This window comes from Equus asinus, chromosome 1 (assembly GCF_041296235.1).
Source record: "Equus asinus isolate D_3611 breed Donkey chromosome 1, EquAss-T2T_v2, whole genome shotgun sequence".
Lineage (NCBI taxonomy): Eukaryota > Metazoa > Chordata > Mammalia > Perissodactyla > Equidae > Equus > Equus asinus.
The window spans coordinates 148,488,555-148,513,443 of NC_091790.1; the positions used below are offsets into that span (position 1 = coordinate 148,488,555).

Genomic DNA, 24,889 nt, shown 5'->3' on the forward strand with positions numbered 1-24,889 from the left:
AGTGCAACTAGGTGGTCCAATAATTTTGGATCTTTTTACCTCTGTTAAACTGATCAGGAAATCTGGCTAACATCCCAAATAAACTGAATGGGTTTAATTGAATGGTCTTCAGCTAGTTTCTGTAGTCTTGTACATACATCAAAACCACATAGTCTAACTGAAATTAATTGTGCTGGCATTGTTCAGAGTCAGAGGGCCAACAGTAGGGTTCACAGTGTTATCTCACTGTTATTAAACTATACTGTACAGTGTTCAACTTCAAAAAACGAGAAATCTTAAAAATGTAACCCCAAATATTGTCATAACGTATCAAATAAGCACTGAATAACCCTATTTTGAATGGGCTTTATGATGCTGCAATGGCTTAATTTATTCTCTTTCTTTTATTTTTTCTTTTCCTCTTCACTTGCTGTTTTTGATGTCTTGTTTCACTAATATATCACATACAGAATTTAGTTAGGTCTATAAGAAAAGGCACAGATGCATACACTGGAAACAACCTTGAGGGCATTAGGAAAATAAACTAGGTACCACAGGCAGCCTCAACAAGACCAGGGCATGCCTGACACCCAGGAAAACAAATGATTTTTCAGTTACATCCTGTTTTTCATTTGTGGTTACACAAAACAATAATTAAATTATGTGCTCCAGGAAACAGGAAGAAGTGGCCAAGCAAAATACACAAAAATCTCCTACAGTCCCTGTTTGTTCAGAACATAGATCAGCATTCTTTAGGAGCTTCATTTCTTTTATTAAAGGAATGAAAATTGGGTTGAACACACCTGTTTTTAGGGGTAATGTTATATATGAAAACATTAAATACTACATTTCTTCTCCTACAGAATTTTACTTTCAAGAAATAGCAGCCAACATAATCTTTTTTTATAGACGTAAATTGGATCATGTCATTTCTAGCTAGACTTCTATACTTCTTGCTCTCAGGACAAAATATAAGAAGTAGTAGTAAGCTTAACATGGCCTACACAGCCCCATTCAGCCCTTCCCCACCTCTATCCTCACCTCCCACTGCACCACCCCTACTCTGATCACTTCACTCCAACCACAGCGCTCTTAGTTCAACACTCATGAACAAAGCTCTTTATATGCCTTTCACATGCTGCTCTTTCTGGACTTCTCTTTAAATATCTAACTCTTGATTAGCCTTTGAGGCTTAACTAAATGCCACATCTGCCAAGAGATTCTATTTCACTGCCCTCCACTCCAATCCAAATCATTTTCCAGGAATCTCTTATGTAAGTGATAATGGCTCAACACAAGGTTGACATAAGGGAAGGCATATTGTAGAAAAGAAAACATATTGTAACTTTGAATGACCTCTGACTAGCTGGCCCAAACATGCTCTGATTTTGTGGCCCCTCTCAGGGGCTTTAAGATCATAACTTTGTTCTTTTGAGTTCTCTAGGAATGTGATGACCCTGGGCAGAGAGCCTATGCTGATAGCCATCATCAATGACAACTGAAAGATCGGGGTATAGGGCATTGCTCCACTCTCTGATGCATATACAGTAAAACAAAGGACTATGAGGAACTGGGACCAGAAGTCTGCCCCAAACCGGAGATCAGATGGATGCCCCACCCACAGACCAGCCACCTCCCCTACCTGGAGACCAACCCCATATATAACTGGCCTGTAGTCTTTGTTCTGTAAGATGGTTATTTCAGACATTAGTCAGCCATCATCCCTCTTGCTAGCGAGCTATAATAGAGAAACCCTTTCTCTCCTACCACCTTGCCTCCTAACTATTAACATGTCTTGCTGCAAGCAGACAATCCCCCTTGGGCAGTAACATAAACACAGTTTACTTTTTCCTTAGAACAGTTATCACAATTTGTTTGTTTGTTTGTTTGTTTAGTTACCACAATTTGTAATTCAACATCTTTTTGCATTGGTTTACTGGTTTATTCCCAACTGGATGGTATGCTCCTTGAGGACAGGGAATCATACCTAATTGTTCAGCAGCCTATAACCAGTGACTAAATCTTGGTTGGCATTTATTATTTGGTAAATACATTAGAAAATTAAGGAATTAATGAAAGACTGATCTTCCTATTAATAAATTCCTTGCTATTCTCAGCACACTATATAGCAACAACCACTTTTCAACATTTGTTGAGAGTTTGGAAGAAGAGGTCTGTTCCAGCAGAGTCTACTGTCCTGATATATCTCTAGAGAACTCTACCTCCAAAGCAGGTAGGCTCTGTCAAACACTTCAAACTCCTTAAGAATTCAAAGGAGGAGTATAACAAGCCTGATCATAAAGTCTTCAAAGTTAAGTATAAGTGAAATGTGCATGTGTATGGAGGGTGGGAGAGGTGTCCCTTGCCCAGTTAGTTCCTTATCTTACTTTTCAGCAACCTCTTCCATGTATTTGTGTGTATCATTACATTAGAGTTGAGATACTCAGTTCACCCTTAAGGTATGTCTCAAAATTTAACACAGATAATTACAATAAGCATACCCAATCTCTTTCATCAGGAAACTTTTTTTTTCATGCCAATAAAACAATCCTCCCATTGTGTGTTGAGCTGCTCCACACCCACATGGATGTGACCTACAGGTGGCTGGATTTCAACAGTGGTGACTTCATCCTTTTTATATGCTCTTTTCAAAGAGAGAAAAAAGTTCTCAGAGGTAAAAAAAAATCTTAGAATATGTGGCATTTTGTGTTTCTATAAGTTATGGGCTGAAAAATGCCAGAAGATATATTTGCCCTTATAAGGGGAGAGAAAAATTATAGAAAACTAGATAATTCCTTCCCCAAGGAGACAACTTCTTTCTGACCTTAGATATAAGTCCTCTGTCAAACTTTAAAATCTGTCTTTTATTTCTTTCATTTCACCTTTCTTTGAAGAATATTAAGTAGTAGAAACCAAAATGAATCAACTAGCTTCTACAGGCATTAGCTTTATGATCTTAGGCAAATCGTTAAACCACAAGGTTTCCCTATTTCTATCTATATAGTAAGGGGGAAAGTCATAGGGTTATTTTAAAGGATTAAGGAACAGAGCACTGTCCCTGGAATACAATAGGCACTCCATAATTATTAGAGTTGTCATTGTTTACGAGAAAAAACATCCTGATAAGCTGTGTGGTTTAACAGTTTTTAGGCAGATTAAGAAGCCAGGACAGATTTAGCAGAAATGAATGACCTCTCCTTCCAAGGTCAACCAAGTTTAACAGGGCAAAATTCAGGTTTACAAGTTCTACATTAACTCCTAGTTTATGGGGAAAAAAAATCCAATATATCTCCTCAAAGTAGGATACTACACTTCAGAGATTCTTGAGAAACCACGGTATTTCTTTCTTTTGAACATCAGTACACTCCTTGGCTTTATTATACAAATAAAATTCCTAACTTCAAGTCAAGCTTCATTTTTTAAAATTCCAAAGTTGTTATCTGTATTTATAGGTAAATTAGATAGTTGAAATTAAGTCAGAGAGAAATTTAAGTGATTAAAAATTAGAAATAACAAGCAGAGCACACACAAAGAATAAAAGGGAAGAAGATTCTGAAAAGATAGTTGTTTTAGTCTTTGAATCTCTGCAGATTTCTCCACAAAAAGACATAACGCAAGGAGGACTTCAAAACCAGAAACCCATAGATAACATCTACTACAAAACCAATATTAGTGGGTAGGAATAAACTGCCAGCAACAATGAAGACCCTCACAGTTAAAAAAAAAACTCTGCAGAAGGGGCTGGACGGGTGGGCTAGTGGTTAAGTTTGTGCACTCTGTTCCAACAGCCTGAGGTTTGGATCCCTATGTGGACCTACACACGGCTCAACAAGCCATGCTGTGGTGGTGTCCCACATGCAAAATAGAGGAAGATCGGCACAGGTGTTAGCTCAGGGCCAATGTTCCTCATAAAAAAAATGGAAAAAAAAAAGTGACTGGGGGTGGGGGAGGCTCAGCAAGAGAAAAGAGAAAGTTAGAAAGGAAGCTTAGTAGAATCTCAGAAACCATTTCCGAAGCTGTGAATAATATGTTAAGAGGATCATCTCTCTCTTTAGTAGGCTCATTTCTTCTAAAGCTCAGTTAATGTTCAGTATGTTTTATCAGATTATATAGCAGGTTACCTAGAATTATACTATGAACTAATCAACATAAAAATCTAAACAAATTAGTTTAACTCTTTTCTCTATTGGAATTTGAAAATTTGCTAGGCTGGTTTATACTGGATAGAACTGCATTTAATTCAGATTATAGTCATTTCTTGTTGAGAGTATGTCCTCAGGCTGTTGGCTTTGGCTAGTTAACTCTTCTTGTCTGTCATCAATTCCAAAACTCTTTGGATTTTTTCTGATCAACTCTGATGTTTGCATATAGAATTTCTGGCAGATTCAAGTACTAAGAACTAGTTTCCATATAAAACAGACTGTGCCTCCACTTATGCGACTAAGGAATTAGTTTGGATGGATTATTTCAATGAGGAACTTTTAGTTACACTAAGATAAATTTCTGATATTGAGAAAAGAATGAGACATATACAGTAGTGCCTCACATGCCACAGGAAGCTAGGACTGCCATTAGTGGGCATTTCCTTTATCACCTTAGTAACAGATACGTGATTGTGGTAAGCAACCTCTAAAATGGCCCTCCTAACAATTCACATATCTCCCAGTTTTCACCACCTCATATAATTTCCTCCTCTTGAGTATGGGCTGGACATATTGACTTGCTTCAAATGAACAGAAAATGACAGAAGTGATAGGATTAGGTTACAAAAAGACTGTGTCTTCAATGTCTCTCTAATGTGAGGCAGCCCTGTGGAGAAGCCCAAATGGCAAGAGATTGAGGCCAGCCAACAAACACATGAGTAAGCTTGGGAGCAGAATCCATTTTCACATGGAGTATTCAGATGAGATGGCAGCCTCAGTCTACAAAGAAGAGCTTGTTTGAGAGCAAATGAAAGACCTTTAGCCAAAAGAACTTGGCTAAGCTGTGCCTAGATTCCTATCCCACAATATATTTATTACCTGTAAGGTAATAAGTGTTTGTTATTTAAAGTTACTAAATTTGGAAGTAATTTGTTATGCAGAAAGCATAATACAATACATAATACAACATTCAACTTAGTAATAACAAGTCATGATCATTTATCCATTCATTTATTTTGTCAACATTCGATAAATGTCCCCTTTGTATCAAGACTGCACTAGGCTCTGAGAAGACCTCAGATGGGGTTGGATAGTGTCCCACAGACCAGAAAGGTAAGTGGAAAAGCTCCCTGGGAAAAATGGCATCATAAATGAAGGCTCTAGAGGTAGGAAAGTAATACCAAATTTGAGAAACTGAAAGAAGCAGAGCTGGCCTGAAGAGTGCACAGTGTGGAGATGCAGGGTTATTTGGCAAAAGTACCAGTTAAGAGGATAGACTTTGGTTTCACATGAATGCAAATTCATCTCCACTGTTCCCTGTTCTGCCACTTCATAGCAATGTTAAAAATGACAAGTTAGACATCACCCCTGTGCCTCAGTTGTCATCTGGAAAACAAGGATAATAGTAACTATTTCAGAAGGTTGCTAAGAACATATGCTATGGTACCTAGTACAAAATAGGTGTGAAAATTGTTGCCTATTATTGTTGCTGTTTTCGTTATTTTTATTAGCAGTATTGGTAATGTGAGAGATCTTATAAGACATGGCAAGGAATTTTTATATTAATTTAGGAGCAATGGAAAGTCAAGAAACAGATGTAAGTGGCAAGTAATGTGATAAGACAGACATTTTAAAAGTGATCATGCTAACAGTCACATGAATGAATGTGAGAGGGGCAAGACTGGAGCCTGGAGGTCAGTTAGCAGACTGTCGTGATAATCCAGAGAAGAGCTGGGGTGCGTAGGATAGTGGCAGTGGTGATGAAGAGAAAAGGACACAGGTGAGGAATATTGAGGGGTAGAATTCAAATGTTATGGAATTTGATTTGCTTTAAGAGTGAGATAGAGGGGCTGGCCCCATGGCCGAGTGGTTAGGTTTGTGCATTCTGCTTCAGTGGCCCAGGGTTTTGCTGGTTTAGATCCTGGGAGCAGACATGGCACCACTCATCAGGCCATGTTGAGGCGGCATCCACATAGCACAACCAAAAGGACCTACAACTAGAATATACAACCGTGTACTGGGGGACTTTGGGGAGAAGAAGAAGAAGAAACAAAAGAAAAAGAGTGAGACAGAGAACGAGTCAAAGATTACACCAGGTTTAGAGAATTAGGTAGATAATATACATGTTCAGAGATTGAAACCCTAGCAGATGGAGAAGGAATGAGTGGAGCAAGACTTTGTGAATGTGAAATATTATTGATATTTAAGCGTGATACTGTGAGGAACTTCTGATTGAACATACAGATCTGAAATGCAGGATACCGAATAATTAAACACAGGGCTAGAGAATAAATTTTGTCTCTAGCAAATAGAGGATAGAAGAAGCCATCAGTATGGTTTTTTAAAGAAATCCACTTATCTATTACAGAAACCTAAAAATTATCCACAGAATCCTGCAAAAGAAACTAAGAGGAAGCCAAAAATGAAAATGGATGATCAGAAAAACAAGATGGATCCACGAACTGAGATTCCTTCTAGAAAAAAGACAAGAGAGTCAAATGTTACAATAAATCAAGGTAAGGACTGAAATGTCTTGTGAATTTCCCATAGGGCAGTCACTGAGGACCTCACTGAGAGCAGGTCCTATGGAGGATTGGGGTGGAAGTCAGAATGCAGTGGATTAAGGAATGAGAAGGTAAATTATTCTAAAGAAGTATGGCTACAGAATAACCTTGGGTTAAGAGAGGATTATTCATTTTGTTTTAAAGGAAGGAACTTGAATATGTTGGAATGTTGATGGGAGTGAGCGGGGCGGGGGGAGGAGAACTAGATCTCAGGAGAGAGAACAGTCCTAATGACTGATTAATTGAGTAACAGTCTTAAAGACTGAGTAAAGGCTCAGAGAAGTGAAAAGTTAGACCAATACACAGATGGAGTTTTACCAAGCGGGTGCATTCGAAGGACAAAGGAATTGAAGATATTGATAGAAGATCCATGATCCACTGAAGTGATGGATCATGGAATCTACGTTGGGTAAGAAAGGATGTAAAACAAAAGCTAGCTGAAGGAGAGAGAGAAGAGAGGGGGCCTGCCCGGAGTTTCATATAAAATTGAAATATGGCAGTAGGAGTAATTTAGTAAAAGATATGGGATGACAAAATATTGTGGTCAGAATACAAGGAATAGCCTTAGAATTTATTTTTCAGTACAGTTAAGATGATGGCAATATCCAGACTGGGCCCAATGGGTAGATAAATGAAGTGCACTGAAAATAAAGGTCACAGGAAATAAGGATAAGGACCTGAGAGGCCAGGGGCTAAATAAATCACATAGGTTAGTAATGTACCATCGTGTATATGCCTAAATCCCATATCATTTCATCACTAAACATACACAGGAAAAGAAACAACAGAAAGTGAATATCATAACAATTGTAACCAAAAGGATTCCTTGCAGGGTCTAATACTAGAAAGACTAATCAAGGAATCAGTCACACAGAATCCAACAGCTGGGTGTTTAACTATAGTATAAAATCCCAGCTCTCTAAACTTAGGGTTGGGTTGATAACCAGAGTTCCAATAATATTCTTTCAGGGTCCCATCTTATTGGCTTGTGCATTGATTGGATAAAGAATGAAAGAGATTATCCAAGAGTAAAAGACTATTTTTGAGGCAAAAGGGTGCTTCAGTTGGTGAGGCTGTGGGAGGTTACCTACAGTGAAATATTCTGCAAGTGCAGCAGTGAAATTGGGGCAGAGAACTTAGGAATAGATTTTCAACAGGTGGACTTGAGATAGAAACTAGAGAACAAGGTGCTAAAATTTCCAAGGATACAGAAGGAAGTCAAGGGATAAAAGCAACACAGAGGTGAAGACTGTAGTATGACCTTTACAGCTAAGAGACAGCTGAGATGGCTGTCATTTTCTTTCCAGCTTTGGGTTGTTGCTCCAAATACTACTGGCAGAATTTGGCACTGACTGCCTTCTGGGGCATACCTGGGGCAGTTTGTTAAAACCTTAGATTCTAGAGCTTATCCTAGACTCTGGTTCACTAAATTTTTACGTATTCCAGGAATGTACGTTTTTAGCAGTTCATGTATCTAATATAGGACTAAAGTTTGGGAACTCGATTATCTACTACTTAATATCTTCACACCTTTGTCTCAACTCATCATTGACAGGTCAAACATTATAGTTCATGTTCATCAAAAACTTACTACATGCCAGATGCTTTTCTAGGCACTTTAAATGTATTTATTCAACCCTCCCAACAACTTTACAGTGTGGATGTTACTACATTTTCAATTTAAGATAACTAAATTAGGCAATAAAGCCAATATCTGAGCACAGGCAGGCTGATAGCAAAGCCTGTTCTCTTTCTAACTGTGCTATCATGATAAAATCAGCTAACTAAAATGAACTTTTTCCTTCTGCTTTAACTAGAATTTAATCATGTATATTGTTAAAAAAAATTCATCACATGTTCACCATAAGCTCTGATTGGTGGTTATACATTTTAATGAAAACAGGGAAATTAATTAAAATTTAATAAAATCAGTTTGGCAAACAAAACATTTCAGAATACCAAGTTGTCATAAAAATAAATAATACAAGTCCTCAGTGGTAAGGGTTGTAAATAATTCCTATAGACTTCCTCACGCTTATTCCTACTTCTTCCATTTCCTTAGCCCTAATATTAGATATGAGCTTAACTAGGAAGTTGATCAGTTCAAAAAATAAGGGAGAGAGAAAAGAGATATACATTCACCTCTTCAATATCATGAAACTTGATCTTTGAATACTCACATTTAATTCTTTTTTTAGCATTTCTTCAAGACAACGACCTACATGCTCTTCATCTTCTTTTGCATCCATAAGTATACAAATCTGTTGTGAAATTCTTTCTGAGATAAAAAGGAAAAATTGTTAAGTTTCACACAGAATATGAAACAAAGCCCTCGTATGCTGAAACCTATGCTTACCTGCAGTTCCTGACTGTTGAACAATGGGGAGGTTTTGCCTTTGGGCCAAATGGCGTTACTTGGACTACACACTGAGATGTCCTTTACTCTTCTTACCACCCAAGTCAATAAGAGGTATTTAACACTTTGTTCATGCATAACCAGGGCATTGTGTAAGCAACAGAAAGAAGAGATCTCAGGATACACTTGAAAGGAAGTAACTGGAAGAGGCAGTTATTTGGCTTGCCGACTCAATCCTTCCACGTTTATAAGGAGTCTCCCAGAACTGGATAGAATCCTACCTCCCAGGCAGATCCTCCCTTTAGGCTATGAGATTATCTCCTGTGTGCAGCTCACTGTGCCACCTAGTGCCCTGGCTAAGTACAGCATTTTCCTTGGCATTCCTCTAGATTTAGCCAATTCAAAGGAATAGTTTCTTCCTGTTTAGCTATTACCAGAACAAGTCCAAACAGCCAAATGGATTTTCTTCAAATTTGGAAGACTTATTTGATGTGACCTGAATTAAGAACAGAAGCTGTATGACATAGTGATATTCACCCCTGGAAACCCCGGAAACTGCACTCTCTCAAAAGATCTACAGTTCTCCTCTACAGTAGGCAGATCTGAAATACTAAGAAACGGCTATATTGCTGCCAACTAAGGAGACATTGCATGGTATTACGACATAGATAGAGAAAACAGACTAATTTCAAACAGGAGTCCCAAATCAAAAGTTAGTTTGATTAATATTTAACCCAGCTGCTTCTTACATGGGCCACTCCATAAAACATGCTCTATATAACCACTGATCTAGCAATAGTTAATGATTCTTCCACGCAAAGCTGGGGATAACAGACCATTTAAAATAATAACATGACCACTTAGTAGTACTCTTATTACTAACCACCTCCCTCTTATCAAGAACATTGAACATTCCAGGAGCTACATGCTATATTAACGCCAATCCTCATGATGACCCTGCAAACATTCTGAATCTATATATCAGATTCAGGAAACCTGACTTCAGAGAAATAAAGTAACTTGCCCTAGATCACAGGGTTATAAGTAGTATAAAAAGGATTTAAATCCAAAGAAATTAGGCTTACAAACCCACAGTATTCTACAGCACTAAAATATAAAGAGAGGGAAAACACATGTAACATTTACTGAACATCAGGCATTTTCATACGAAAGGTCCTAATGTCTTCATACTCATCATCTCATTTAATGACTTGAAATAAATATGTATTACTAGTTAACTTTTATAATTCCTGTTTTTAATCACAAGGGTAATTCAGGTCTTCCCATAGTTCCTGCCTTTTCTATCATGCTTTCTACTTTGTAACAATTTCTGTAAAAGAATGTGACACATTCTTCATTCATTTGTATGCTACAAATTCAAGAAAACTACATATATATAACCATAGGAACTCAAATGCATTGAGAGGACACCTCTGTTCTTGGATGCAGATCTGCTCCGACTGGTTATATTACCTTAAAATTACTTCATCTCTTTAGGACTCTCTTGACTCATCTGTAAGGTTCCTACCAACTTTAAAGTGCCTATAATTCTAAGTTACATGATCCTTATAAAATTAAATTTAATTAAGAACACAAATGAATGGTCCAGATAGTAAGTGCTATGAAATATCATTGCAGTGAGAGAGAGAAATAGATTGACAATATCAGATAAATCTTTATAATGAAAGTGAGTTAGGAGCTCACTCTTGAAAGGTGAATAGGTTTTGCTTAGGAATGGAGGCAGGAGGCTTTGAAAGTAATTAAGAGGAATAAGATAAAAACATTTTTTTAATGTATTGAGGTAGGAAGAGTATGGGCATAAGCTTAGTATGACAAGAGACAAGTACTCAAAAGCCATGGGATGATTTAGCAGTGAACTATAAAATGGGACATTCAGTAAATCAGATCATAGAAGTCCCATGCTGTCTTAGATACTAGAATGTCCTGAAAGCTTTAGATCAGAAGATAATTATCATATAAAGCAGCAGGTTGAAAACTAAGTTAATCCAAACTTACACGTAGTGAAACCAAATGTTTAGAGAAATTTTTGGACTAGCAAAAATCCAGACAGTTGTATTTCCAAATGCTTCTCACACACAAAAAAAACAATTAATTAATTAAATGTGTAAATACAAAGTAATTTACTACATATAACAATGTGATGGCACCACAATGACTTTGGCAAATTTATGAAATAATGCGTGAAGAATAATTTTTTAAAACAAAACAACATTCGCAGATCTTCCCTTCTTTGTTTCATCATATATCCTTTATATAATTCCAAGTTCTATCAAATGTAAATCAACAATAAATTAAAACTGATATATTACTATTCCTCTCCAAAAATGAAATATAAATAAAATGAAGTAATTCAAAAATCTATTTGCATTTATATTATGCTACGTTTCAGCTATTCTAAATAGAAAGCTTTTTTTGTTTGGGAATCTTTGCATTGCCATATACATTTTATAATGAGTTTCCACAAAAGCACTTGCTGAATATTAGACAGAAATGACATCTTTAAGATAGTAAGCCTTCCAAATCATGAACATGATATATTCCCCATTTATTGAGGTCTTCCTTCATTTCTCTCAATGATGTTTTATAGTTTTCAGTGTACAGTCCTTTTGCAGTTTTTGTTATTTATTCCTGTTTGTTGATTCTATTGTAAATTGATATTTTCAGTTTCATTTTCTATTTGTTTTTGATATACAATACATTTAATTTTTTTATACAGTCCTTGTATTCAGTAACCTTGCTAAATTCACCTATAAATTCTAATGGTTTGCAAATTATTTCAAATTTTCTATATACATAAACATGTTGATTTTGAAGAATAAAGTTTTATTACCCTTTCACTCCACAATTTAATCTGAAAATGCAATCTTTAGAATTTTGCCTCTATATTCATGAGAAAAATTAGCCTGCAATTTTACTTTCTTAAGGGTTCTTATCCAATTTTCATTAAAGAGTTATACTGACTTCATATAATGAGGTGGGAAGTGTTCTCTTTTTCTACTCCAGAAAAGTGTGTAAGAGTGATATTATTTCTTCTTTTAAATGGTTTTGTAGAATTCACTGGTAAAAGCCAACTGCCTCTTTGTGGTAGGGTTTTCAATTAGATTCAATATCTTAAATGGGTAAATGACTCTATACAATAGTGTTTGCCTAAGAATGTGTTCATTTCACCTACATTTTCAAGTCTATTGGCATAAAGTTTGCCATGGACTGAATGTGTTTTCCCAAAATTCATGTTGAAACCCTAACCATCCACGTGATGGTATTAAGAAGCAAAGTGTTTGAGATAATTAGGTTTAGATTAAGTTATGAGGGTGAAGCCCCCATGATGGAATTAGTGCTTGTTTAAGAAGTGAAAAAGACACTAGAGCTTCTTCTTGTGGCCATGCAAGCACTCATCAAGAGGGCAGCTGTCTGCAAGTCTAGAAGAGAGCCCCCATCTGGAAATTGAATCAGCCAGCATCTTGAGCTTGGACTTCCCAGCTTTCAGAATCATGAGTAATAAATTTCTGTTGTTCAAGCAATCCAGTCTATGGTCCATATCAATATGTCCCTTACTAGTAATAATGATACATTCTCAATCTGTCTATAATCATTCAAAGTCAACAAGGTTCAAAATCATCAATTCTCCAATTCAATGGTTCTCAACCCTGGCTGCACACTAGAATCAACTCTGAGTATCTTTGTGTTTTGCTTTTACATTTTTCAAATACGTATGCTTACAACCCACCCAACAAGATTCTCACCTCTATTTTTTGGAGTTCCAAAAGTGATTCTGGTGTTCAGCCATATTGAGAATCTCTGCTTATTCACTGCACTGATTTTCTATAATGTGGACTTTATGAAAGGTTTCTCTCTTTGAAAAATATACAAATTGCCTACTATAGCTAATCCCTCCAAGATGGTATAAATTTTTTGGATATAACTCTTTTGGGATAATTTTGCAATTTTCTCCAATCTTCACACTGTGGGCAATTGGAGAATGGTAAGTTTACTGAGAAAATATTTGCTACTCATTTCCCTCTGGTGTAAAACTATTAAAGAAACTCAAAGCTACTCATCTCCTACTCTGATGTGCATGGTTTACTAGAAATTACAATTTTACCATTTCTTGCCCAACAGAAGACAATAGAAGACAAAAAAAAAATGTAATGTTTATTTATCAATTACAGATATAAGGTAGTTTTTAGTCATTCAATAATATTTTTTAAATTATTGAGACAAATACAATTTCTATAAATTTAATTTAATATGTGGAGAGATTCAAAAAATAGTATATTCATACTTTGGCAGTATTTCACATGTATGAAATAGGAAGAGAGGCTAAAAATCAATCTCTATATGAAGCCAAATTTTCCATAAGGAGCTTATAAATATATCCAAAAGAAAGGCAGCAGACATGGAAAGAATAAAAGATCCTATATTATGGGGTTTTAATGAGGATTAAATGAGTTAATATTTGTAAAGTTGTATAGAGTGCCAGGTGCAAGGAGATCCCCAACAAATGTTGACAGAATAACTATTGTTGTTGTTATGGTCATATATATTCATTAAGAATATAAATTAAGATTCCTCTTGTCTACTCAAAATACAATCCATCTCTAATTTCGAATGGTCCCGTGTGGTCTCATTTCAAAGTTTGGTAAACAATCCGTATCAACTTTGTCCCACTAAGCTTTCTTTCCAAGTTTCACAGTTTCACTAAATATACAGTAGTTATGTGTAATAATGGAATACACATCTTGAGTAATAAACAGTGCTATGTTTTCATCACAGAATTCTTTTAAAACTAAAATGGATACCTTTTAGTTCTGATTGTAAATATCTTAGTTTGTTCACTAGATCTAGACTGAAACATCTTGTGTGATTTCTATTAATAATTCCATAAACATACACTGATAATCTTAACAGGGAATGTTAATATACTTAAGATCTTCTTTAAAAAGAGACAATAGCAACTACTGTACTTGTGCTATGCAGCTGGAAGGCCACAATGGGAAAGAACGCAGCTACAGCAACAAGGCTCAAATAAACTGAACCCCCTCAATTCCAGTTATTCTAGTATTCCCCAACTCACAGAGTGGGAAAAAAATACACAATATATTTAAAATTCATTTTTTTCATGAAGCACAAAACTCTTTCCAAACATAATATGATTAATCCTTATAATTTCTCAAGGCAAACAAAGCATTTAACAACTTCCTTGAGGTTAATAATGAAATCAAAACAAAAATAGAAGCCTTTAGAATTCCTAATCTTTTGTTCTAACTTTTAGTAAAGCACTTCTTAGAAGTTTTTAGAGGTTAAAATAAAAACAATAGCACTGGGGGAAACTATGAAATCATTTTACTTCCCAGAACCATAAATACTATAACACAAGAATCTAGTCTTTGTTCTCTCCCCCCAAAAAACCTAAGGATAAACTAGAAAAATACTGGAAATAATTTTAAGTCATATCTGACCTGTCAGTTTGATGACTAATATTAACCTCCAAGTTTTAGTTTTCACACTATCCTCTTTTTTAAAAAAATCGCTTTTTAAAATCTAAAAGGACACCTGTGGCACATGATGAAATATTTTGATATCTAAACCCGTAGGGTACATCCTCCCCTCAAAAAATCATTTTTAACGTGTACTCTCATTTACACTGAATAACTCTTCATTTATATACAGCATTAAGTGTCACATAGTCCAATGCCACTTAGAAAATTCAAACTGGAACATGACTTGAAGTCCACATGTTAGCATTAAAAAGTATAGTCATTAATTAATAAGTCCAAATTTTTCATTTAATACCTCATCCGCATGCATGAAAACTTTTAAATTGTCAAGGTATATGTATAATTGTCAATAATTAATAATTAAGCCTAAAATAAATAATGTGCAACTTGATTTTACTTTACTGGCTGTGATGATTAATTTCATATGTCAACTTGACTTGGGACACAGGGTGCCCAGACATTTGGCCAAACAAAATCTTGGGTGTTCCTGTGGGAGTACTTTTAGACGAAACTAACATTTAAATTGGTAGACTAAGTAAGTAAAGCAGATTGCCCTCCCTAACATGGGTAGGCTTCATCCAATCAGTTAAAAGCCTGAATAGAACAAAAGGTTGACCCTCCTCTGAGAAAGAGAACATTTTCCCACCTGATGGCCTTCAAACTGAAACATTGGCTCTTCCTGCTTCTTCAGCAGCCTGCTGGCCTTTGGACTTGAACTGGCACATTGGCTTTGCAGATTTTGGACTTCCTCCATAATCTATAATCACATGAGCAAATTCCTTATTTTGTGTGTATGTGTATCCCATTTGTTCTGTTTCCCTGAAGAACCCTGAGTAATACACTGAGAAATGAGCATTATAAGCATTCTTCAACAGATAACTAATAATTCTCAAGTCCTCATCACCGGATTCCCACCTCCTATTAGTCTATACAGGGCAACGTATGATCATCCACAACCCCTCACATCTTATTCTTCAGCCAAATCATCCCACCTACAATTGCCTGGACATATTGTGATCTTTAGACTAATGTACATGTTCCCCGTGCCTGCAGTGCCATTTCATTTCCTTGTTTAATTCTCCAATAAGGTCCATCAAGCATCATCTGCTTTAGTCACCCAGGATTCTCCTTATATCCAGGTATGAATCACTGCATTACTCAATCTGAGTATTACTGGGAAAAGGCTCTTCAGTGTAGGGTTTCAGGAGAAGAAAGAGATCCACGTGTACCATGACCTAATAAGTCTATTCACAAAGCTGATGTTCAGGCAGACACACCAACAATGCTGTGCCAGTTCCTTACAGCCAGCAATCATTCTGATAGTCAGTCCATGCATTCTGATTATTCAGTATTCACTGCCATACTATGCAAGTATTCTTAATATTGCCTTTTCTTTTTCACTATGGTAGTCACTTTTATACATTGTTTCACATAATCATCACAATTACCAAAAAGTAGGAATTATTCTCCCCATTTTATAGATGAGTTAAGTGAGTCTACAAAACCAGTAAGTTTCCCAAGGTCACACAGCCATGAAATTGTGAACTCTAAGCTTCCTAATCCAAATCTATGTGAAGTTAGCATCCTAAATTATGTTTCCTCTCACACTGTTCTGCATTTTTATTTTAGTTTTATTATGGTTTTTACATTGTACTATATAATTTACTTGTCTTTCTCTTCCACAAAATCACAAACTCCTAAGCTTCTCAATTTATAACATAATATCTAAATACCATACCCACATTTTAGCAGAGGGCATCAACAAGAAGATTTTGAACACTAACTGGTTTTCTGGCTCTGTATTAGGATCATAAATAAGATGCATTGTTATGGGCTGAATTGTGTTCCCCCCAAAAATTCGCATGTTGGAATTCCAATCCCTAGGCCCTCAGAATGTGACTGTACTTGGAGACAGGAGCTTTAAAGAGGTAATCAAGTGAAAATGAGGTCATTAGAATGGGCACTAATTCTATGTGACTGGTATCTTTACAAGAAGAAATTTGCACACAGATACAGAGAGAAGACCATGTGAAGAAACAGGGAAAAGACCTCCAGCTAAAAAGGAGAGAGGCCTCAGAAAACAGCAGCCCTACCAAAGCTGTGATCTCAGACTTCCAGCCTCCAGGACTGTGAGAAAAATTTCTGTTGTTTAGGCCACCCGGTACTGGTACTTTGTTATGACAGCCCTTGGAAACAAATGCACACATTCTGTTGAATAAAAATTAGCACTACTAAATAAAAAACTATATCTCATATCTCATTCTCTAGAATAGGATGCAAACAAATTTTTTTAAATCCTGAATATAAGGGAGAAACTAGATATATCTATCAAGAAGCCAAGATAAAATATTTATCTTAAATCTATATCTTCTAGAAGAAAAAAGTAAAGAATAAGATCACTCTTTTAAAAAAATAGGCCTTCAATTTGAAATCGGGGAGTGTGATACCTCCAGCTTTGTTCTTTTGTCTCAGGAATCCTTTGGCTATTCAGGGTCTTTTGTTGTCCCATATAAATTTTAGGATTCTTTGTTCTATTTCTGTAAAAAATGTTGTTGGAACTTTGATAGGGATTGCCTTGATCTATAGATTGCTTTAGGAAGTATGGACATTTTAACGATGTTAATTCTTCCAATCCAAGAGCACGGAATATCTTTCCATTTCTTTGTGTCTTCTTCGATTTCTTTCAACAATGTCTTATAGTTTTCAGTGTACAGGTCTTTCACCTCTTTTGTTAAGTATATTCCTAGGTATTATATTCTTTTGTTGCAATTGTAAATGGGATTGTATTCTTAATTTCTCTTTCTGCCACTTCCTTGTTAGTGTATAGAAATGCAACCTATTTTTGTACATTGATTTTGTATCCCGCAACTTGACTGTATTCCTTTATTATTTCTAAAAGTTTTTTAGTGGACTCTTCAGGGTTTTCCAGATACAAAATCATGTCATCTGCAAAGAGTGACAGTTTCACTTCTTCTTTTCCAATATGGATCCCTTTTATTTCTTTTTCTTGCCTGATTGCTCTGGCTAGGACTTCCAATACTATGTTAAATAAGAGTGGTGACAGTGGGCATCCTTGTCTGGTTCCTGTTCTTAGATGGATAGCTTTCAATTTTTCTCCATTGAGAATGATATTTGCTGTGGGTTTGTCATATATGGGCTTTATTACATTGAGGTATTTTCCTTCTATACCCATTTTATTTAGAGTTTTTATCATAAATGGATGCTGTATCTTGTCAAATGCTTTCTCTGCATCTATTGAGATGATGATGTGATTTTTATTCTTCATTTTGTTAATGTGGTGTATCTACAAAGCCATAGTAACCAAAACAGCATGGTACTGGCAGAAAAACAGACACACAGATCAATGGAACAAAATTGAGAGCCCAGAAGTAAACCCACACGTTTATGGACAGCTAATATTCGACAAGGGAGCCAAGAGCATACGATGGAGAAAGGAGAGTCTCTTCAATAAATGGTGTTGGGAAAACTGGACAGCCACATGCAAAAGAATGAAAGTAGATCATTCCCTTACACCATGCACAAAAATCAACTCAAAATGGATTAAAGACTTGAATGTAAGATCCGAAACCATGAGACTTCTAGAAGAAAACATAGGCAGTACGTTCTATGACATTGGTCTGAGCAGCATATTTTCAAGCCCCATGTCTGACCAGGCAAGGGAAACAAAAGAAAAAATGAGCAAATGGGACTATATCAAACTAAAAAGCTTCTGCACAGCAAAGGACACCATCAACAAAACGAAAAGACAACCTAACAATTGGGAGAAGATGTTTGCAAACCACATATCAGATAAGGGGTTAATATTCAAAATATACAAAGAACTGATACAGCTCAACAACAAAAAAACCAACAATCCAATTAGAAAATTGGCAAAATATCTGAACAGAGATTTCTCCAAAGAAGATATACAGATGGCCAACAGGCATATGAAAAGATGCTCAACATCGTTAGCTATCAGGGAAATGCAAATCAAAACTACAATGAGGTATCACCTCACTCCGGTCAGAATGGCTATAATTAACAAGACAGGAAACAACAAATGTTGGAGAGGGTGTGGAGAGAAGGGAACCCTTGTTCACTGCTGGTGGCAGTGCAAACTGGTGCAGCCACTATGGAAAACAGTTTGGAGTATCCTCAGAAAATTTAAGGATAGATCTACCATAGGATCCAGCTACTCCACTGCTGGGTATTTATCCAAAGAACTTGAAAACACAAAGGCATAAAGATACTTGCACCCCTGTGTTCACTGCGGCATTATACAAAATAGCCAAGACTTGGAAGCAACCTAGATGCCCATCAAGGGACGAATGGATAAAGAAGATGTGGTGTTTATACACGATGGACTACTACTCAGCCATAAGAAATGATGAAATCCGGCCATTTGTGACAACATGGATGGACCGTGGGGGTATTATGCTGAGCGAGATAAGTCAGAGGGAGAAAGTCAAATACCATATGAACTCACTCATAAGTAGAAGATAAAAACGACAAAAAAAAAAAAACACAGCATTGGAGATTGAACTGGTGGTTACCATCGGGGAAGGGGGGAGGGGGGAGGGCAAAACGGGTGATTAGGCTCACATGTGAGGGGATGCACTATAATTAGTGTTCGGGTGGTGAACATCATTTAATGTATCCAGAATTTGAAATATGATGTACATCCGAAAAAAATAAAAATAAAAAAATAAATAAATAAGTCTTCAATATAATCTAATTCCAAGTTTTATAGGCTTAATGAAAGTTAAGAATCATATTTTCTGAACTTTAATATAATAGGTACACACACAGACATACACATACATATTATTTTCTTACTTCCATTTGAGAATATACAGATAAACATATATTTTATTTGTTTCCATATGGAAGTAAGTAGAAAATATTCACTTAAGTAAATGAAGGTGATCAATAATTAAGAGAAAGTTTTTGATAAAAAGATCTCAATTCATTTGTAGTATTTCATTCAATACAGACACTTAAAAACACTTTTTTAAAAAAATAGAACAAAAGGGAATTCTTGAAAGATGGCAATGAAAGCAGAGTCAGAGTTTTCTAATCTCCAAAAATTCCCACATAAAAACAGAACCAGATAGCAAAGCCAAAACCCATTAACAACATTTTCAATAAACTTAGATGACAAGAGATCATCATAACCTCCAAAATACAGCCAAATGAAGACAAACCACCAACAATGATGCAAGACTTGAAATACTGAAATCTATGTAGGAAGAAGCAGACGAAATCAATAAAACAGAGTGTTTGACACATTGGATAACAAGAACCTTAAAGTTAGCCAACAGATGTTCACTGAAAACCAGAGTAGGCAATATGAGGAACAGCAGCTCTAACTGGAAGAGTTTAATCCACTCCAATAACATTCTGTGGGGTTAATGCAGAGACAACTTGGTTAGGTCAGAGGGAACCGTGTACTCTCAAAATTGGAACACCAGAGTCTCCTTCTAGTACTGGGTTCAACTAGATGAGAAATTGGGAGTGAAATCAAAATTATATAGGATAGAAACAATAAAGTCAAAAGAAAGAGAAGATTATATAAAAGTGGAAGAGGGCAAGAGAGGCAGGAAATCTCAGAACTGAATGTCCATATTTGTAGACACAAGAAAGCAACAGAAGAGAGCACTCCTTGAGCTATTCTGAAAACTATCTTCCTCTTAAAGTTTAAGAAAATTAACTTCACATCCAAGTGAATAATTGAAAAAGCATCAAAGTCAAACCCCACATAAATTATAAGAAAAAAGAAATAAGGAACAGAATAACATCTCTACCAATAATGAGCGCACACCAGAAAGATGTGCCTATAAAACCAATCAAAACTGTAATCTACTATTTTAAAACAGGCTTAAAAACAGTAAGGTAATGAAACAAGACATGGAAGAACGATATATTTTAGAATTAGAAAAACTCAGAAATTAGGTGGCTGAACTCAGGAAAGATTTCAAAATAAAAGAAAGGATTATTTCAGAAATGTGGACTATGCTATGAATGACACAAGTATAAACTTAACAGGTAACACTTTAAGAGAAAAAGGTAAACATAAAATTTTACAAATATAAAAGTGAAGATGGGGCAGGCCCAGTGGCGTGCCAGTTAAGTTCACACATTCTACTTTGGTGGCCCAGGGTTCACTGTTTCAGATCCCAGGTGCAGACCTATGCACTGCTTGTCAAGCCATGCTGTGGCAGGCGTCCCACATATAAAGTAGAGGAAGATGGGCACAGATGTTAGCTCAGGGCCAATCTTCTTCAGCAAAAAGAGGAGGATTGGCAGCAGATGTTAGCTCAGGGCTAATCTTCCTCAAATAAATAAATAAATAAATAACAGTGAAGAAAGATAAAAAAGATTCAATAGAAAGTGACAAATATTTAAGTAAAGATGACCCAACATACACATAAAGAAGAAAATACAAAAAACTATAATTCAAGAACTCTTCACTGACATTTACACACACACACACACACACACACACAGAGCACGTCACATATCAATGCCTGCAAATATTTACCAACAAAAACCAATACCAAGACATTTTATGGCAAAATTGGTAAACTTTAAAGAAAAAAAACTAATTCCTTTGGTCATCTATACCAAAAACAAAAACAAATATATAAGGGAATAAAATGAGATAATCAGACTTTACACAAGAAAAAGATGAAGAGACATGTTTAAAATGTTCAAGAGGAAAAAACATGAGCCAAGGATTTTATATTAAGTAAAACTGACTTTCACACATACAGCACACAAGCAGTTATTAACATGAATTCAGTAAGTGATTTTCCCATGAACCTTTCCTAAGGAACATACAAGGGCTCAAGCTTCAGACAACCAAAGTCCAGAGAGACATCAATGGAAGGATTTATGGATAGCATAAAACATATAGTTACTTGCAGAACTATGACTAAAGAAGGGCTAAAATTAATAGTGTACAGTATGTAATGGCTATGTAATATGACAATATAGATACAATGTAAAAAAAAGGAAGAGAGTAAATATGTAGAAAAAAGTTAACTTTTTGGAAATAATACTGGTTGATAGCATTAGTATTGATTTTTTGAGACTCTAGAGTGTGCACTATTGAATAAAACAACTAAATATTTACAGAATATTCTATTATTCCCTGTGTCTTTGAGAATCCTGATTCTTAACGTGGAATAAACAAGATACAATATTGAATTTGAAGTACCCGTATGAACTCATGGGGTATTTCATCTTTATACAAACACACACACACAAAATAATTGGTGACTTTAGAGGATGATAAACAATCAGTTCATTCACGTGAAAACTGATAAAGGAAAATAATCAAGCATTTACCTTTCCTATATAAACTGTACCACCGGGTGACTAAATAGTCAATGAGGGAAAGTGTTTCTTTATGAAAATACCCTAACATGTGAAAAATAATTGATAGAATTAAAACAGCAAGATTTTGCACCTCCCAGTGTATTAACAAATTTAGTAATTGAGGATCAATGGCTGCTATCACCACAAAAAAGATAACCAAACTTTAGGCATCTGATAAAAACATACAACACCTCTAGTCTTGCCAAAAAGATGAAAACAAGTCTGATCAAGCTTCTAGATTCAGCTTCAACTTTCTATAGGACAGAGAAACATACAGAAATATACGAAAATGCCCATACGTGAATACTCACTCATTAAAAATCAAAACAGGAGGAAATCCACAGGTCAAAGGGGCTGAGTTCAGCAAAAAACAAAGTATAAGCAAAATAACGGGATAGAGAACCTGTAGGTTAAATGAGATTTAAAATGTCATTTAAAAAAGTATCTCAACTAAACCAGAGTGTCTAGGAATGCACATCTGAGTGGCAAAAATCAAAAGAATTATGAGGAGGAGATTGCTACAAAATCTTGATAAGCTCCTATTTTTGAGGAGGGAGCACGTTATGTCTAGATAAAGGTTAGGAAAGGGCTTTGGTGGTGGGTGGCAATGTTCTATGTTTGATCTAGGTGTTGTTACACATATAAGTGTATTATTCTTTAAGCTATAAATATGTTTGGTTTGGATTTCTGTATCTGTGATTTACTTGACAATGAAAGATTTTAAAAAACAGAAAAAAATTATCTGAAAGTACACTAGTCCTTCCATCCAGGCTTCTGTTCAATGGGAAAGTATCTTTATATATGATCAATGGACAAAATAAGGTCTTGGGTGTATCACAGAAGGATGCATAAAGATCTGTAATACACAAACAATGGGGGAACTTTTTAAAATTAAACTACTAACAATGTGAAATAATAAGAGCAATGATATTTTTATTTACAAGCTTCTAAGCTTTACAAGTTCAAACTACCTTAGAGTCAATCCTTTAAATTCTAATTGATCAATGAAATGTTATTAATAAGTAGTTAGGATGATGTTGTTATCCTCCTTTAAGTAAAAAGCAATTGAGGCACAGAGCAACTTAAAATCGTTGGATGATTTCTCACTAGGTGATTGACAGATAAATATTGTTATGTATCACAATAAACATATGTTAAATTCTAATCAAAAGCTTATGAAGCAGGTAAAATTATTTTGCCCTCTTTACAGATAAATATTTGAATGTCTGGCCTAGGATTACAACACAGCTAGGAAACAGAGCAGCCAGGATTCAAACTAGACACTCTGGTCTGGAGCTAAGACCTCAACCACTCTATGTGCTGACAGAACCTAAAAACAAAGTAGATAATGTCCCAATTCAACATCCTATATAGGAGTTTTTATTGACGTAAGACATGTCCAATAGTAGTCTTACGGGGTCAAATAGTAGTTTATGGAGTAAACAGGATTCTCTGCCAGTTCCAGCATACTTATTTCTCTTCCAAACGTTAATACACAAAAGAATGTAAGAGAAAATGGCATTATACTGAGGAGAATAAGAAGTCTTCTTTCTTTGCTTTTAATGAAATAACTGGCAAACTTTCAATACTTAATTACCATATTTCAGTGATTAAAACTTCCATTTTTCCTCGTGTATAATGCCTCTGAAATAGGGATGGCATCTTAGAATTGCTGCCCACCAGAGTTCTATGAAAATATACCTTCTCTCTTTCTCCCTCAGCATATAGTAAAACTGTCTTTCTGCATATATGGTGGTCATTATTTTAACACATTATAGATTTGGGTAACTACCACCACAATCAGATATCATATAATGGAATCATACAGAAAATAACCCTTTGAGGTCAGCTTCTATCACTTCATACAATTCCTCTGAGATTAGTCTAAACTATTTTGTGTATCAACAGCTCATTTCTGAGTTGCCTTCCAACACATGGATGTATCACAGTTTATCAATTAATCCACTGAAGGGCATTTGGATTGTTCTATACTCTTGAGCATTATGAATAGAGCTGCTATAAAAGATTCATGAGCAGTTTTTTATGTGAACCTAAATTCTCCATTCCCCTGAGTAAATGCATTGGAATGGGATGCTGGATCATATGGTAAATGTATGTTTATCTTCATAAGAACCACCAAACAGCCTTCCAGTTTGGCTGTACCATTTTGCACTGCCACCAGCAATGTATAATGTTTCTAGTTGTGAGTGTCTTCTATTTTCCTTTCAGTTTTCTGATAGGCATATCAATTTTATTAATCTTTCCAAAGAACCAATTTTAATTTTATTTTCTCTAATATTTTTGTTTTCAATTTCATTGATTTCTGCTTTTATCTTTATTATTTCCTTCCTAATGCTTGCTTCAGGTTTATTTTGCCCCACTTTCTATTTCCTTAAGGTAGAAACTTAGATAATTGATTCAAGACCCTTCTTCATTTCTAAAATAAGCAATTAATGCTATAAAGTTCCCTCTAAGTACTGTTTTAGGAGCACTCTAAAAAACCTGATACTATTTCAGTTCAACATATTTTCTAACCTATCTTGAGATTTGCCCTTTGACAATATAGATTTAGTGTTATTTAATTTCCAAGAGTTTGAAGGTTTTATGCAATTCATTATTTCTAGTTTATTTCTATTATCATCAGAGAACATACTTGTATGCTTCCAATTCCTTTGAATTTGTTGATATTTGTTTTACTAACCAGATTACATTCTGTCTTTAAGAATGTTCCAGGTGCACTTGAAAAGAATGTTTGTTCTTCTGTTGCTGGGCAGTGTGTTCTATAAATGTCAATTAGGTCATGTTTGTTGATGGTGCTATTCAGTTCTTCTCCATCTTTGCTGATTTTCTGTCTTCTAATTCCATCAAATACTAAGAAAGAAGTGTTGCAGCTTCCAACTATAATTGTGGACTTGTCTCTTTTTCACTTTGGTCAGTTCATGCTAAGCA

General features: G+C 35.5%; 1 protein-coding gene across 10 annotated transcripts in view; it reads right to left on the bottom strand.

Annotated features, from left to right (window-relative positions):
* The window catches only part of CRPPA (CDP-L-ribitol pyrophosphorylase A), a 282,457-nt gene that overhangs the window by 160,659 nt on the left and 96,909 nt on the right, over nt 1-24,889 (bottom strand). For all 10 annotated transcript variants that reach the window (XR_011503279.1, XR_011503278.1, XM_070509410.1 and 7 more), the window contains one exon: nt 8,866-8,963. Coding sequence is in view for 8 of the 10 variants with exons in the window: in XM_070509410.1 (XP_070365511.1) it covers nt 8,866-8,963 (98 nt within the window). In the remaining 2 variants the exon portion in view is untranslated. The remainder of the gene's footprint in view (nt 1-8,865; nt 8,964-24,889) is intronic.